Source organism: Eleutherodactylus coqui, chromosome 7 (assembly GCF_035609145.1).
Source record: "Eleutherodactylus coqui strain aEleCoq1 chromosome 7, aEleCoq1.hap1, whole genome shotgun sequence".
Lineage (NCBI taxonomy): Eukaryota > Metazoa > Chordata > Amphibia > Anura > Eleutherodactylidae > Eleutherodactylus > Eleutherodactylus coqui.
Window position 1 is genome coordinate 60,604,117 of NC_089843.1, and position 18,542 is coordinate 60,622,658.

An 18,542-nucleotide genomic window follows, 5' to 3' on the forward strand; every position below is an offset into this window, starting at 1 on the left:
CAACGATACTTGCTCCTGTGTAACAACACGTACATGCAGGGGATGAGCGTCGGGCATCGTTTGTCTGACAGTCGTCCCGTGTAAATGGGGCTTAAGACAAGAAGTCTCTTTGCTACCACTAGGTACCAAATCAGAGCTCAGCTTCCATTTCTGAATCTACTCAGGTTAAGGCCAGCAGCAAACGACCAGGTCGGATTCACTCATGCAGGAGCCCGCAGCAGAACCTGAACCGGTGCCTGGCCTGCATCCCCGCGTACATGTCATTTCGTTTTCTCTTCTGTACTGGGGATGGTCTGCACGGCTCACCGTCAGACATGCCCAGTACAATTTTTTTTCCCCTCTTGAACGCCTGCTTTTGACCCCCAGCAATGACGCAGAATCCACAATCTTTCTGCAATGTCAATTGTGGAGGTGCCACAAGTGGGATGACTACCATTGACTTCAATGGAAGCCGTCCATGTGGAATAGGGCATGCTGGGATTTTTTTTCTCCCCATGAGCGAAAAAAACTCAGTTGCTGTTGTGAGCGGACATACGGCTGCTCTATTGGTTTGAATTGGTGCGGAATGTCGCAGATCATCCATGTGTGAGACGATCGCAGATTCTGCAATTCAAACCCGGTTTTATGCAGCCGGCCTAAGTGAAAGGTGCGCTGTGATTGGTTGCTAGGGGCAACAAAGTGTCTTTTTTAGACAGTTTTCTTAAATGAGGCCTTAATGTTCTCATCCTGGAAAAATAAATGTAAGCCATCGCCCCTAATGTTGTAATCCCTTCCAATCACTGTTTACTCACTGTGACTAGAGCATTAAATCACGGTGGTCACACCAGGAGTTTTAACCCTTTTGGGCCCTGATGCTCAGAGCCAATGTTTCACTATTTGGAAGGCTGCATTCTATAGTGATTTCTTTTCACCAACACCACACATCTAAAAACATGAAACCTAAAAATTCTCAAACCTTGTTGATGCCCAGGAAGCAATGTTTTACACCGTCACCGGTCATTATTAGTTTCTCCTACAAGTTGACGCAGTGCCCCATTACCTGCAGGAGGATGATCATTGTCCAGAACATGTAGAAGGCAGCCAACGCTGGAGATAATCGCTCCCCGCTGGGCTCCGTCAAGATGAAAAGCGGAGGTTCTGGATATCCTGCCAGCCATATTCCATACCCTAATTTTTGGAGTAACACACAGATAGTCAGGTTTGGAAAGTGTTCCTACTGCGCTTTGTCCCTCCATTTCTTCTACTACTTCCCTAGCGGTTTTTCTACTGGTTACCACTTGTGGGGTGTGTATTTCCCATTTTACTTATGCCTGTATTTTCCTCCCGCTTCTTCCTGCTGACCTGAATTGCTACCCTTTTCCTAGGAAGGGTTTTTTCCCGACTAAGAGTGATAGATAGATAGATATTTTATGTAAAATAAGCAGAGCCCTGCACAGAAATGTCACTCACCCGCCGCCGGCTCCGCTCTGCGCATGCGCCGGCTGCCCAGCAAGCCAGAACATCAAACAGCTGGAGCCGGCGGGTGAGTACGCGCAGGTCCCTGCAGGCGCTCGGGTCAGGTCCCGCGGCGAGAGATCCGACCCAAGCGCCTGCAGGCGGCCGTAAGCATTTCCTGATGTTTCAACATAGTTATTCAATTATCAGCTGTTATTTATCAATACAGGTTTATCTTTATTATTTTATTGAGAGACAAGTATATAGCTCAGACCTGTTACACCCCGGTATATTAGCCTTTATCAGCTTAGAGCTTTATCTTCTGACTAACCAGTAGATGTGGTTTATTACTTGTTAGTTATTTCTGAATTACTGCAATGTCTAAGGGTCATAGGTGTTAAATAAATCTCTGAGACAGTAGAATTTAAAAGTAATATCACACAATAATGGGGTCCTAGATAGTTTCCCCCACAGGAAGAAACTGAATAAGAAAATAATTTTGCTCCTTTTTTTAACAACATTATCTATGTTTGATTAAAATTGCGTTCAATTTACTGTATGGGTTGTTAGGTACATGGCGATACCACATTTTTTGTTCATTTTAAACAAAGGAAAAAGTGAGGAAAAAAATGGTTTTCACACATTTTTTAAATGCCCTGGTGGGGGACTTGAACCTGCGATCACTCAGATAATACACTGCAGATTGCTATACTGCAGTGTATTATGACTATTCAAAATACTTATGATTCATGAGTTCTGAAATGCATAGGTTTTTCACACCCTATGATCCTACCTGTATTCTTTTAAATGACCCAATAAATCTTTGTTTTATATACTTCATGCTGGACATCTAGGTTAAGACTTGTTTATCTACATTTCACATGCAGTTTTTTGCATTCACAATGACTGATAAAGTTACAATTTCTACAATGCGGATATAACTTACCCAAAGCTCCAAACAAGCACATTACGAATAGCAGTAGGACGCACCACAATATATCGGAGTTTAGCTGCCTTTCCAGTTTGCTTCGCTTGTATCGGGGACCAGTATTGTTCAGCATAGTTTTGGTATCATGTCCTGAAACAAATACGTTTTCTTTTTATTTCTAAATACTATAGTCAAATCATTTGATCATCGTAGTCAATATTCCTGGAATCTATCCTAAATGAGGATTATGGCTAAGATCAGACATGCTGCAGACCTATAGGGATTCCGCAGCAAAATCAGCCCATGCTCTATGTGAATTTTACGTACACTGTGTTTTATTCACAGATTTCACCCCTATACAATGAAGTGGTGAATTACATGGTGAACACTTGAGGCATGTCAGTAACATAATATGCATGCTATGACTTTCAGATTTCGCATAGTGCTTATTTTTTAAGCAGAAAATTTCTGCAACACGTGGCTGTGCTTTATGAAACTTCATATGTATTGTAATTTACTGCAGATTTGCAATGCTGAATCCTAACAACAAATATGCCACGTCTGATTATATTTGTAGTACTGCATGAGCCATTTGTAATTTATTAACATTTTAATCCCAAAAGCCATACCTTCAATGTAGAAGCAAGGCCAAGTGACTAAACAATGCACGATAAGATAGGAACTGGAGTGCAGAAAAATGGCAGCAGGCATACTGAACTAATGAGTCAAAATGTGAAATATTTGGCTGTAACCGAAGGCAGTTGGTTCACAGAAGGACTTGGGAGCGGTACAATAATGAGTGTCTGCAAGTAGCAATGAAGCATGTGGACAGCTGGACAATAATGAGTGTCTGCAGGCAGCGGTGAAGCATGGTGGAGAGCAGTACAATAATGAGTGTCTGCAGGCAGAAGTAAAGCATGGTGGAGAGCAGTACAATAATGAGTGTCTGCAGGCAGAAGTAAAGCATGGTGGAGAGCAGTACAATAATGAGTGTCTGCAGGCAGAAGTAAAGCATGGTGGAGAGCAGTACAATAATGAGTGTATGCAGGTAGCTGTGAAGCATGGTGGAGAGCAATTCAATAATGAGTGTCTGCAGACAGAAGTAAAGCATGGTGGAGAGCCGTACAATAAGGAGCGTCTGCGGGCAGCAGTGAAGCATGATGGAGAGTGGTACAATAATGAGTGTCTGCAGATAGCAGTGAAGCATAGTGGAGAGCGGTACAATAAGGAGTGTCTGCAGGCAGCAGTGAAGCATGGTGGAGAGCAGTACAATAATGAGTGTCTGCAGGCAGCAGTGATGCATGAAGTGACAGAAGGATTTGAGCAAGCTATATCCACAGAAGATCTGTTCTTAGCTCTTTAAGAGGTTTGGAACAACCTCCCTGGCGACTTCCTTCACAAAATGTGTGCAAGCGTCTCTAGGAGAACTGATACTGAAGGCAAAGGCCGGTCACCGCAAATACTGATTTGACTTACATTTCTCTTTTGTTCATTTACTTAGTATTGTGCTAATTGCCAAAGAACCATTAATTCTATTTTTAAAGAATTCTTACTTTGCAAAAGCTTTAGGGCTAATGCCCACAGACGGATTTCTGCCACGTTTCACGGAATTCCACAGCGTGAAAGAAAGCGCAGCATGCTCTAATTGCTGCGAGGAAACGCGTGGCCGTCTTCCATTGTAGTCAATGGAAGCCGTCCGCCAGGCAATACTTCCGCTGTAAGCACAGCGGAAGTATCGGGTGATTACACTTCTTCGCCCACTGCCGGCACATCATGTGCTGTACTGCGCATGCACAGCGGATCTCGAGAGGCGAGTATGAGGTCTTTGGGGGACGCAGTGTCGGACTCTGCTGCAATATTCTGCTGGCGGAGTCCAACACGGCCATACAGTACAAAGTACTGTATATAAAAAAAAAAGGAAAGAAAAAAAATGATACTAGGCTTTCTTAACATTTGTAAAGGGGGTTCTGTCGTAGTTTAAATTTTTTTTTTTTTTATGGCAAAAATAATGCAGTACTATTCTTCATGCCTAAAACAAGAGAACTCAATAAGTCAATGGCGTCCATCAGTGACCAGGTGAATCTATTGGATGACACATCCGTGAGTGACCTTTCACATGTGATGACCATTTCTGCAAGACGCATAAAGACGCAGGAAATTCTGTGCCAAAATCTGCATGTATAGATTATGGGGCAGAAATCAGCAGATTAAGCTGCGTCTTTAGGCCAATCTTGGAGGAATATTCTGCACATGGGAAAGGTGCTTTAGAGAGTTATTGCTTCCCTTATAAATAGAAGTCATGGCACTAGTGTGAACAAAGCTGTACACCGATGTGAAAATTGGCTACAAAGTCTGTTAATCAAAAGCGCAGCTTCTATGCACCCATTCAAAGTATACTAACCTGCATATACAACAATACCGACAACTGCCTCTGTATTGCGCACAATGCATCCTCTCAAAAGCAAATTTTGTTTACTCAGGCCAATCTTTTCCCTTTCTAAACGTGCCCTAAAAAGCGGAAAGAGAGAAAATCTTAAATACTTCATCTATATAAAATATAGAATTTTGGATTTCAAAAAGGGCCACTCCAGTGATTTTAGATTCATTATGTAGCCAGACATACATACATACATATTAGTGAGCCAGTGCTACCTTGGTTAGCTATTCCTTTCTGTCCGAAACAGCCAGCCTTTTTTCCCTCAGAAGGTCATGTGATCTCAATTCTGACCAGCTCAGATCTACTTGGGGTGAGGTGTTCATTTTCTAGTCAGATTCTCAGTTTGTGTGATGCTTCTACATGGATCTACCACACAAACTGCTTAGAGGGAAATACAAGCATTGCTGTAACACGGTCCTCCTGATTGTATACTTTTGGTCTGTAAGTTACTTAGGTGAACATAGAACATACTTATAATTAAATTTTCCTCCTCCCAGCAGACAGAAATGCTACAGCCTCTAGCTAATGCCATGCTGATACATAAGGGGATTGCTGTGAAACTAAGTTAAAACAAAAAATGGTCAAGATGGTGCCTGATAAGCATCATACAGGGAAAAAACACTGCAAGGAAGTGACTGAAATACACATAGGAGACCACCAGAGTGCGTCAGGATATCAGGTGAGGGGGAAAAAGTGGGTTGTCACCAGAGTGGCTCTTTAAGAACCACCGTCTGATCATATAAATAAGGCTCTATTTAAATCACATAAATGGATAACATGCAAAAAAGGTCAACAGAAACCAAAACGACAGAAGGAAAAAAACAAAAAAGGAAAAAAAAATATATTAAATGTAGGAGACCATGCTATTGGATATGACTGATAAAGGTAACCTGACCGACAATACACACTTTCCAAAAGGATGAATAAAGGACACTGAACATTTAAGGGCTAATGCCCATGGCCGGATTTCACGTGGCGGAAATCTGCGGTGTTATGCCGCAATTATTAAGTTCTATTAAACCTAATAGCTTAATGTTCACGCTGCGGAATTCTGCTGCGTGAAATAAACCATGGCATGTTCCATTTGCCGCTGGAATACGTGCGGCCTGCTTCCATTGTAGTCAGGTGGGACACGCACAGCGGATCCGGAAGGAGAATATGGGGTTTTTGAGGGGTCGCCGTGACAGACTCCACTGCGATATTCTGCTGGCAAAGTCAGTCATGGCCATGTGCATGAGGCCTAATTCAGTTAGGCCTCCTGCACACGGGCAAAAATGCCACAGAATTTCTGCCCGTGGAAGCTGCCATAGGATTGCATTACAAAAGCAAATCCTATGCAGATGGCCGCGATTTGTCCGCGCGGAAAACAAATCATGGCATGCTTTATTGCTCACAGAGCCCCGCACAGAAAGGTCACTCCCCGGCCGCTGGCTCCGCTCTGTGCATGCGCCGGCTGGGCGGTAGCTGGCACATCACAGAGCCGGAGCCGCAGGAGCAAGTGAGTGCCGCACCGGGATCAGACCTGGCCGTCTGCAGGCGGCCTTACACAAATATCTTTAACAAAAGAAGAAAAAACAAAACAAAACAAAACAAAACAAAAAAAAAATCGATTAAAAAAAAAATCTTATAAATACTATGGATTAGTTGGAGGGGGGTGATTACTTACAGGAATCCCTTGAACCTTCCCAGGTCACTATTTGGAGCTTCACAGTGTATTTTGCTAGAAAACATTTCAGGATCTAACTCACAGTCCTAGGAGGAATAGAAAAAAAAAAAGTGTCAGTCCCCACTCTTTAACCCCTTAATGACACAGCCCCCCCCCCCCCCCCCCCCCCCCTAAAAAAATCATAGCTTCTTTGTTTATCCATCTTGTTCTTTGCGGGACTAGTTGTATTTTTCAATTGGGGGGGGGGGGGGGATATAAACTTTTATTACTTTTTTTTTACAGCAGCATTTAAAGGGTCAATAGCCGTGTGAATTGCAGCTATTGCCCGCGGGTGTCAGTTGTAACAAACAGCTGACACCCGCGCTGTATGAAGAGGTCGCCCCGCGATCTCTCTTCATACATACCTCGCACCTGCATGACGTAAATGTACGTCCTGGAGCGTGAAGGGGTTAAAAGCTTTTATATGCAGCAACAATATGTAGGTAGAACAGAGTTCGAATGTGTATTATCCGTTAGTGACATAAGTCCAGGATCGGCTTCTTGGGGTGTTCAGACCTCTAATGCTATTCTTTGTATGAAGAAAAATTCTGTAATTTTTCTGTATCATTTCATCATGATTTTTCCATATCTCTGCTTGCTGTTGTGCAATAGGAACCTTTGTAGTTTACTTCCAGGGAATAGCATGATCATGCGATGGACACAGCAGTTCAGGAGGGATTACTTTTACAGCACAGATATTAGTCCTGTCATCTAACATGTGAAGCAACCAAGTGTCCATCACACGAGCCGCAGGAAAAGCTCCTACATGGGAGTTTGCTGTAGCTGAGGCTCGTTCCTGCAGCGATGCCTCGTGTACGGGCTTTGCACTGCTGTAATGTCTATTTGCAGCAGTGCCCAGTCCGGTATAGAGCATGGTAGGAAGGGAGGACATTTTTTTAAAGCAAACATTGTACTGCAAAACCTTTTCATTCACCAAGCATAAGGCCTCATGTCCACGGGCAAAATAAGAATTAAAATCCGCAGCGGATTTTAACTCTTCTCCCGCCCGCGGATCCGCACCCCATAGGGATGCATTGACCATCCGCGGGTAGATAAATACCCGCGGATGGTCAATAAAAGTGATTTTTTTAAAAATGGAGCATGAAAAAATCCGGACCATGCTCCATTTTCGTGCGGGTCTCCCGCGGGGACGGCTCCCACGGGCTTCTATTGAAGCCTATGGAAGCCGTCCGGATCCGCGGGAGACAAAAATCAGATTTTACTCACCCGCTCCGGTTCTTCTCTTCGCCGCCATCTTCTCTCAGTCGCGGCCGGATCATTTTGCTTCGGGACGGCGCATGCGCGGGGCACGTCACCGACGTCATCCTGCACATCCGCCGGGCCGAAGAAAGAAGATCCGGCCGCGACGCAGAGAAGATGACGCCGCAGCGAAGGAAGTATCCGGAGCGGGCGGGAGGTGAGTTAATTCTGATTTATTCTTATTTTCAGCCCTCATGTCCGCAGGGCAGGAGGGACCCGCTGCAGATTCTCCATGGAGAATCCGTAGCGGGCCTGATTTTCCCCGTGGACATGAAGCCTAAGAGAGCCAAGAATCACAACATAGGCTGGAAAAAGACATAGGTCCTTCCAGTTCAGCCCATTATCCTGCAACACTGATTCAGAGGAAGGCAAAAACACCCAAAAGGTAGAAGCCGATTCCTTTCTGATTTCAAATATGTCAATCAGTATAACTCCTTGGATCAACAATAGAGCCGAGGACGAGAGCGCCAACGCGGAGCATAGCGGGTCCAGTGAACAGCTGATCAACAGGGGTACCAGGTGCCAGACCACTGCGATCAGCAGATTGTGACCTGAGGATCAGTCATCAAAAGCTTAAACCTGAAAAGACCCTTTTTAAGTTAACATTTCCTTGTAGAAACAGAACTTCCATTTACCATGACGTATCCTTTTGCCACCTGTCTCTGTTTCAAGTTACTTTCACCATCAAGGCTGGACGTTTCAATGTGACAAATTCCATCGGGGTCGGAGGAATGCAGCAGTACCATATCGGCAGGGATGATCTCGTCGCACTTCAGTTTAATGAAATTTCCCACCTTAACATCTTTCCAGTAGCTTTCAACATATTTCTTTGCCTTGCTAAGATGCAGTGAAAAACATTAAATAGGCATCGTACTTTCAACAAACGTTGCATAAGTCAATGGTACATGGGAATATAAGCTTCGTTATTAGAGATGAGCGAGCGTGCTCGTCCCTGAAGATTCGGGTGCCGGCATGGAGCGGGGAGCTGCAGGGGAGAGCAGGGAGGAACGGAGGGGAGATCTTTCTCTCCCTCTCTCCCGCCCGCTCTCCCCTGCTCCCCGCTGCGACTCACCTGTCAGCCGCAGCGGCACCCGAATCTTCAGACCCGAGCACAGCGATACTCGGATAAAGCAAATTACTCGAGCGAGTAGTGCTTTTCCGAGTATGCTCGCTCATCTTTATTCGTTATATATCAGAAAAATGCCTCTTTCTTCACTTACCAGACACTATTCCTCTTGTCCGCCCCCTAACTGATTATTCACTCTGAAAATACTGCAGAGAGATAATCAGCTTACTGAGGGGTCAGGTTACATGCTGCTCATTGTAGACTATGGAGAAGAAAGGAGGGGGAAGTCAAAACAACTGTACAGTGAAAGACATTGCTGAAATTTTCTTTCACTGCAGTGCTGGATTCACAGCTACACTGCTCAGTACTGCTGTATCATGTCCTCCATACGGCTGCTGCTTCTGAGGGTGTTCTACAGAGAGATAGAAGAGCAGGAGCTCCTCTTCTGTGTGCACAGTGTATGGTAGATGTCATAGTAGCTAATCTACACCCACTAGCTCAAGGAGAGCAGAGAATTAGAGCTTGCAGCGAGGAAAACGGGATTTAAAAAAATTCCATATAAAGTCATTGATTAGGTAACCAGTCAAGCGGTAATGTCTTAGCAAGATAATATCAGAAAGATTTATTCAAATTCTCCTTATGAAGTCGTGGTTACTTTAGAGATACCAGGAAAAAAATATGTTCAACATTTTGCATAGTTCTCTGCGTTACCCAGGAAATACCACGTGGAGGTAACCATGCGACGCTTCCTTTATATAAAATGACATCATGAAGTGAGAATTAGATTACGTACATAAAATTTGGACGCTAATTCTTTTGCGTTTTTTATCACTGAGGCAGAAAAGTTCCCACTAGAACAAAGCTGGGATTACTGATGGGAACCACTAACTAATAAAACTTAGCTTTTATTAATAAAATACTTAAAAAGAAATTTGCGTAGCTGAATATTGTTTAAATTTTCTATGCGCTCCAAAGTCTGGGATAGTACCACTAGCATACACAAGATCAGTCAAAGACTGGTAAATAGTGGGCCTGTATGGTATACTGTTCTAACAGCCCAAATAGGACACAGAGATATATATATATATATATATATAAATATTTGTCACTATAACCTACACCACATAATAGGATATATATTGATTCCAATCAATCAAAGTCAGATCATTGATGCACCAGATCATGACCATCCATATCCAATAGTGTTGGTTTTATTCTATTGTTTTTTATAGCATTAATAGAAGGCCATGACGAAAAGAGCCATAGAAAACTTATGAGGGCACATAGGTGATGTATTCAAGTTCTATGCGCTCCCTGGCTCATAGTGTGATTATGACACATTTATTAGAGAGGAGTGTATTGATCTGCAAGGCACTCCATTCACATCAGGCTGATCTGTTAGTAGCACAATCCCCACTTGAGAGTGATATAATTAAGATAAGGTCACTAAGCAGATTGCTTTGTTGTGACTGATGCTGTCTAGCTCAATTAAAGGGGTTGTCCCGCGGCAGCAAGTGGGTCTATACACTTCTGTATGGCCATATTAATGCACTTTGTAATGTACATTGTGCATTAATTATGAGCCATACAGAAGTTATAAAAAGTTTTTTACTTACCTGCTCCGTTGCTAGCGTCCTCGTTCCCATGGAGCCGACTAATTTTCGCCCTCCGATGGCCAAATTAGCCGCGCTTGCGCAGTCCGGGTCTTCTGCTCTCTTCAATGGAGCCGCTCGTGCAGAATGCCGGCTCCGTGTAGCTCCGCCCCGTCACGTGCCGATTCCAGCCAATCAGGAGGCTGGAATCGGCAATGGACCGCACAGAAGAGCTGTGGTCCACGGAGGGAGCAGACCTCGGCGGCCATCTTCAGCAGGTAAGTATGAAGACGCCGGACCGCCGGGATTCAGGTAAGCGCTGAGCGGTTTGTTTTTTTAACCCCTGCATCGGGGTTGTCTCGCGCCGAACGGGGGGGGGGGGTTAAAAAAAAACAAAAAAAAACGTTTCGGCGCGGGACAACCCCTTTAAGGGGCCAATTACATGCTGGTAGTTAATATGCAGGAACAGGCACCCCATAAAGACCAAGAGGAATGAAGTGTTTTTATTTCTCACATTCCTCCCTAACTACAAAGGGGATGAATTATTATCGTTATTTAAAAAGATTCATCCCCTTCTATACTGCCTGCCACCAACGCGTTTCTGCAATAAAGATAACGTTATTGCTTCATCAGGGTGGTTATTTGTGAGAGGACAAGCACACACAAGGTTACGAGCATAGATGGTATGTAGCCCGTTTGCACGGGTATATAAGGCTAAAGCCACGCCCTCCCTGAGTGGGGGAGCGTCCCCCTCAACCAATCAGCGGCCAGCAGTTCACACACACCTCCCGCATGATCACGCGTTGTTACGGCGGTCCGCGCATGCGCACTCGCTACACGGGGCCGATTGCCCACCATTGCCAACCAGCGGTAAGCGCCGTCGGATGACATGGCAGGCATCACGGCACCATAGCAACGGAGCGCATCGGGCAGCAGAAGGGAGAACCACTCGCTGATATGAAGACTTCATTCCCCACAGGGCTGATACTGTTACATCGTTGTGTTCAATGATGGATTAGGACATATTTATTATTTATTTATTAGACAAAAGTCCATAACCAGGTATATGATGTATATATTCCATTTGAATGAACAGGTATACAGATGCTATACGAAGCAAGTGTTATTCTTTAGATTCTTAGTGGTATTGTAAAACAATAGAGGGAAGGGAGGTATCCTGTTTGATGATCTATGGCTGTATAAACAGATAGAGCCATAGATATGGAAGCCACCATGTATGCAGATATTGGATCTTTTGCGCTTACAATTGAATAATCGAGTTGGGACCCATTAGCTTTTCCTACTTATGACTAAATCAATGCTCGTGCCAAATCTCAAGCTTCTATTACACCAAGTAGTGAGAGAATTAGATTTCGTACGTAAAATTTGGACGCTAATTCTTTCGCGCATAGAATTGAATAATCGAGTTGGGACCCATTAACTTTTCCTATTTATGACAATCAATGCTCGTGCCAAATTTTAAGTTTCTACGACATCGGGAAGTGAGAGAATTAGATTCTGTACATAAAATTTTGACGCTAATTCTTTTGTGCTAAAATTGAATAATCGAGTTGGGACCCCTTTACTTTTCCTATTTTGGACATAATCTATGCTCTTACCAAATTTCATGTTTCTACGACATCGGGAAGTTGGAGAATTAGTGGCGAGTCAGTCAGTCGGTGAGTCAGTGAGGGCTTTCGTCTTTATATATATATAGATATGCAGTGAAAATACGTGTATCATGCATATTCACTGCGTATTTGCACAGTCCCACTGCCTTCAATGGGCTATTTTGGTCTGGAATATGGATTAAAATAGGAAATATAACTTTTTTTTTTACGCGCATGAAAAACACAGGTCTGAATGCCCTAGTGCAAATCAATCAGGACTCAGTGCTCCATAAAAATACGTACGTAATAGACAACATAAACACCCGTGTGAATGAGGCCTAAAAGAATTTTATAAAAAGTATACAAGCAACAGACTTGGTCATTAGGTGAACAGTAGTGTAAAATTCCATGCTTACCTACAATACACCTGCGTCAGTATATGGTTGATGACCTTGTCTAGCTTGTGTTTCCTGTAGTCTTCCAAACCATCTTTAATGGCAATGATGGTCAGTACAACCACAAGGGGTATCATTGTGATCTCCTTCTCGAAAACCTCCACCACCGGGACCCAGTTCAGAAACACCAGAAAGAGGAAGTATAAATTGGCTGCTCTGAAAAGACAAAGATAAAAAAAAAAAAAAAGTTTGGTTCTTATTTCTTTGTGCACATTTTAAAAGAGAACTTCTTAGAACTGAGAAAGCATCATAAAGCAATAAATGGCCATAACCAAGTAGTCTTAAAATAAATAAACATTTACACCTTTAATACAGAGCCATGTGCTCTAAGAGCTTGGCCATCTTGGGGGTGAAGTCAACTCCAGCACATCTCAGTGAGCAGTCAACGTCTTACCAGATTTGTAATACGCCCCGAGAAGAGTTGGGGTAGGATTATGCAGAGGAGGCTATCCGCAGGGCGGCAGCTGTGTCGTCACTGGCCCTTCTGAGAATAAAACTACTTCATGTTCAATATTGTTATATCCGAGCCTCTTACTGGTGAACACACAGAGCTCACGAAGCAGTCAGGTTAGTTTATGGGGTATTTCGGGCATTTACTATTGATGACCCATTCTCAAGATAGGTCATGAATAGTTGATTGGCGGTGGGAACCTCTTGTCATCCCCCACTGATCAGCTAACCCTTTAGTCTACTGTCAGTGCAGCGGGGCCAGACATCCGCATCAGCGGTTAGAGCCAGAAATACAATAGAGGGCTTGATTTAAAAAATCAATAGGAGTGATGCCTCCTATTACACTTCCAGCTCTGACCAATGATGTGAACATCCGGGTGACCCCACTGCACCAACAGTGAGCGGGAGGATCAGCCAATTGGCGGGGATCCCAAGTGATGGACCCCCGCCAATCAACTTGATGACCTCATCAAAAGTAAATGCCTAAAAGTTTACAAGTGTGATGTATCATGCTTAAGCAGGCCATACACCTTAGATAGCTGTCAGCCGAACACTCACTGCAGCTGCCCCATACACAATCACGCCTGGCTAAGCATGCATGTATTCTCAATAGGGAAAGAAGGAGACTATGAAGGAAATCTATTAAAGCTATGGTGCTTAGATTTTGTCCCGAAATTCTTTTTCTGCTCTAATTATCATGATTTATGGACCTTGGGCATCTGTTGTTTTTTTTTTTAAATCTCTTCACCAGGTCACGCCATATTTTCATTTCAGTCTAAATTTGTTGGCATGATTTGTGTGGCGCAGCGGTTTAGACCTCATTTATAACGTTTTTATGCTTGAGAAGGTTGCATTAGTGATTTATAATAAATACAGTTACTTAAAGGGGTTGTCCCGCAAAAGCAAGTGAAGTTAAACACTTCTGTATGGCCATATTAATGCACTTTGTAATATACATTGTGCATTAAATATGAGCCATACAGAAGTTATATACTTACCCCCCCGGTGTTGGCGTCCCCGTCTACATGGGGCCGACCGAAGACGACCTGTGCGGCGCGAGCACGCCAAAGCGGCCCCATTCAACAGGACAGAAGAGCAGACTGCGCAAGCGCGTCTAATGGAGGGAGAAGAAGGCTTTGGTCGGCGCCATAGAGACGGGGACGCCAACACGGGGGGGGGGGTGGGTGTAAGAATATAACTTCTGTATGGCCAATATTTAATGCACGATGTATATTACAAAGTGCATTTATATGGCAATACAGAAGTGTATAACCCCACTTGCTTTTGCGGGACAACCCCTTTAACCATTAGGCCTCCCTCACACAGGGTGTTTGCAGAAACGCAGAGTTTTTCAACGCTGCGTTTACTGCAGATTCCGCCCTGTTTTAGCAGCGCTGGCATACTTTATGCCAGCGTTTTGGCTGCGTTTTCAGCACAGCTGAAAACGCAGCCAAGGATGCTGAAAAGAAAAAAAAAAAAGCAATGCTCACCTAGCCGCTGCAGTCCGGATCGCAGCTGCTGGTCTCTGATCCGGGCTTCCCCTGCACTCCCAAGTCTATTGCCGTAGGCCAGGTTTAAGAACCCCGCCTCCAGCAATAGAGTGCTGTGATTGGTTGTCTGCGCTGGCTCGATGCCCAATCACAGCCCTTCATTGACTGTCTCAGCCAATCAGAGCTTGCCGGCGCTGATTGGCTGAGACAGTCAATGAAGGGCTGAGATTGGGCATCGAGCGTGCCGACAACCAATCACAGCACTCTATTGCTGGAGGCAGGGTTCTCAAACCTGGCCTACGGCAGTAGACTTGGGAGTGTAGGAGAAGCCCGGATCAGCGGCAGAGACCAGCGGCTGTGACCCGGACCGCAGCAGCTAGGTGAGTATTACTTTCTTTTTTCTCTAGCCTAGCTGAGACTGATTGCTGTCAAAGCGCAGCGTTGGAAGGCGCTGCGTTTTTAGCCCTGTGTGAGCAGCCCCATTGAAATGAATGGGAGTGTTGTACAGCGTTTAGCGCTGGGCTGAAAAGGCAGCATTAAACGCTGTACAAGACGCCCTGTGTGAGGGAGGCCTTAGACCCGTGGGTCTTGAGATTACTCTTAGTCCTAGAGCGCGGAGTTTTTTTATTCCATCACTTTTTTGGGTTGGCTGTAAGCCCCTGGTTACCAGAGGGCTCCAAACCTCAGAGACGTCTCTCCAGGGCACCTGGATCAGAGGACGAAAAGAGACATACTGATCTGCAGGCTTAGACACTAGGTTACTGGTGGGATCCCCATCCAGGAGTCCCACAGTGTACCAGGTGAGTAAATTTCCCTCTATTACTTGAAACTAATACAATAGGGCGCTGGTACATGTCTACCCACTTTCTTTTTCCCATGAGAACAAGGGATTCAAGAATGCTGGAAAATTCAACGTACTCGATCCTTCATTAGCCCCTGAAATCTGGGGTCCAGGGAAAGCCAAGACCTTCCCATATACATTAGATTGTCTGTTGGCCACAATTTGTCTGGCACTGATCTGAAGCATATGGACAACTTTAGTCTTTAAAGGGAATCTGTCAGGTGAAATATGCTAACCGAACTTCCCGCAGCGCTTGTTAGGATACATAACTTTTTGTGGTTTAATGTTGCAGGCAAATGACATCACAAGTGCCCTGCGAGTGGTCCCATGCCCAACAAGTGCCCCAGGTCTCACTGGTATACCCCCACTTCATCTACTCCTTACTAGAGGGCCACACAGGGGTTACATGGAGATGGTCCACACTGCCCAGTTCGTACATACAGCACCCGTCCTTTCTTCTGTGCCACTTCTCTTCTCTTAGACACGAAAAATATACAGGGGCAGCCATCAGACACAGACCAGAATATAGGTGACCAGCATTAAATTGCAGGCTGTAGGTTGTGCACCGATGCTTTAAAGCACATCTACTGAACAAGTAGTGCAACTTACCTATGAAACTGTTCAAACAAGTTCCTTGGTATGAAATTCAGCAGTGTGTACTTAGTCGTCCGTATTTTGTTGTTTTTGTAGCTCTTGGTTACCTTCTCATACTCTTCCCTAAACCGCTCTGAACATGGGACCACCATGCGGTGCTTAGACGATAATCTGCTCATGTTGCGATTTCTACCTGACGGCAGGAAAGGACATAGCGGCGAGGAGCCTTCTGGGGCTTCACTGAAGGGTACGACATGCTGCCACCTCTGATGTGCCCACCGGACGGGGTTTGCCATATCAAGTGCTGTGATAGGGGTTTCCAATATTCTGGGAAAAAAGTACATTATTATACATAAGAGAAACAATAGGAACAAACGTGTAAAAGGCACAGAACCAGGAGCACATAGGTTACATATCAGCAGGGGGGGGGAAAAGATGAAAGCAACTTTTGGATGGATGCTGAGAGCAAATTTTTTATTTATTTTTTTTGGGGGGGGGGGATTTTCATCACCACTTTTATTTTTCCGTCGACATGGCCGTATGAGGGCTTGTTTTTTGCTGCAGTTTTTATTGGTATCATTTTTGGGTATATAATGTATTGTGTAACCTTTTTCTATTATTGAAGGCAGGGATAAAAACCTACAGCTACCACTTTCTCAATTTTACAACTTTTAATGCAACATATGTGACATGATACATTTTTTCTGCACAACCACTTTAGCACAATAAAACCCCTTTAACTTTTTTTTTGGCGTTGCTGCATTTAAAAATCCCATAGCCTTTTTATTTTTCCATTGACTGAGGGCTTGATTTTCGCGTGAAGAGCTGCAGTTTATTTCACGTGGAACCTGCTGTGGGGGAAATTACCCAAGACCCCATTATTGTGTGATATTACCTTTAAATTGTACTGTCTCAGAGATTGCTTATTTTATCTGTATAAAACTAAAACGTATGAACCTTAGACATTACAAGAAAGTCAGGCGGACCTAACAAGTAATAAACCACAGCAATGGTTAGTCAGAAGATGGATAAGATAGAGCTACAGACTGATAAAGGCTAATATACCAGGGTGTACACAGGTACGAGCTATATACTACTATCTAAATAAAATAATAAAGAAACACGTATTGATAAATAACAGCTGATGATTGAATAACTATGTTGAAATCATAAGGAAATGTAATGTTTGGCTCAAAGGCCGCCTGCACACGGGCGGAAATCCCGCGGCGGTATTTCCCGCGGGATTTCCGCCACTGAAAGTTTGCATAGGAGTGCATTACAATACGCACTCCTATGCAGACGGCCGCGGTTTGGCCGTGCGAAATCTCGCGCGGCAAACAAACCGCGGCATGTCCTATTTTTGTGCGGGGCACGCACTCACCCGGCCGCCGGCTCCGGTCTGCGCATGCGCCGGCTGCGCGGCAGACGGCACATGAAAGAGCCGGAGCCGCCAGGCGCGGGTGAGTATGCGCTCGTCCCTGCAGGCTCTCGGGTCGGGTCCTGCGGCGAGAATTCTCGCTGCCGGATCCGACACACTCGTCTGCAGGCGGCCAAAATCAATGTCACTTTAATTATAGGTTATCATAGCGATCAGAGGACATGGAAGTCCTGGACGCCATTGACTAGCATTTGGTTACCATGGCAACCCACAGGCCCTCCATGATTACATGGCGAAAGACTGATGACATCACACAGAAAGCACTCCCTCCATCTGTGAACGTTTTACATGCTGCGATCAATATTGATTGTGGAATGTTAGGGGTTAACAGCAGGGATCAGTGTTCTCACAGTTCCCCACTGTTGCAGCAGGAGGCATCGCAAGAAGGACTAAGCAAAACAGAAGGCAGAAATTACACCCACGGAAGGAACGTGGCATAAACAATAAGGCACATAATAAAGACACTCAGCGGTCAGAAGTATCTACTCTAAGGAATGCCACATATTACGGCCAGCTAGAACTGTCCTTGTAAAACATCTATTATACCTGCATTCTTCTCACCAGCAACCTCTGCTATTGCAGTTAGCATTTACAGTAAACGTGAGTAAATAAAACTACGGATGACTACAAAGTGTTTCCTCTATTATAGTTACTCACACAGGAAAATGAAGCCATGTCACAGAAATGTCAGGTGGAATCCATGAGGTTTGCGTTTCTTTAGAAACAGCGCCACTACTGTTCATGTCAGGTATTGCAGCTCAGCAATACTAGAGCTGAGCTGGGATACCAGACAGCCCATGGATAAATGAGGTGCTGTTGAGGTAGCGGGGAGGGGCGGAGATCCTTTTTCTACCCTAGAAAACCCCTTTAATTCACGTGCCAGGAAAAAAAAAATTTAAAAAAAGTTTATGTAATTTTTTTTCGGATGGACCATGGTTTATACGGACTGCATGCACTAACTGCTCACTATTTCTTCATTTATAGTATGGGTTCAGTATTAGTCACCAGGACATAACTGGGCCTAAGCTAGAGACACCAGTTAGCAAGTTTAAACACTGTCTGAGATGGCAACCGATAGACAGAATCAGAGCCCATTACAACCAATGCAGTCATTCACACACGCAATTTTTTTTCAGTGACCAATAGTCAGCCTTAGAAAGAATTTAAAAAAGGCCTATTTTGGTGTATTTTCATGCACCAAAATCTAATAAAAGTCAATGGGTGCGTGGGAAAAAAAACAAA

At 44.4% G+C, this 18,542-nt stretch overlaps 1 protein-coding gene across 1 annotated transcript in view; it reads right to left on the reverse strand.

Moving 5' to 3' along the window:
- The window catches only part of ATP10D (ATPase phospholipid transporting 10D (putative)), an 84,931-nt gene that overhangs the window by 37,795 nt on the left and 28,594 nt on the right, over positions 1-18,542 (reverse strand). The window contains exons 2-8 of the mRNA XM_066573120.1: positions 15,878-16,189; positions 12,449-12,643; positions 8,400-8,601; positions 6,466-6,551; positions 4,764-4,870; positions 2,381-2,512; positions 1,040-1,167 (exon numbers count right to left, since the gene is read on the reverse strand). Of these exons, the coding sequence (XP_066429217.1) occupies positions 1,040-1,167; positions 2,381-2,512; positions 4,764-4,870; positions 6,466-6,551; positions 8,400-8,601; positions 12,449-12,643; positions 15,878-16,158 (1,131 nt within the window). The 5' untranslated portion in view covers positions 16,159-16,189. The remainder of the gene's footprint in view (positions 1-1,039; positions 1,168-2,380; positions 2,513-4,763; positions 4,871-6,465; positions 6,552-8,399; positions 8,602-12,448; positions 12,644-15,877; positions 16,190-18,542) is intronic.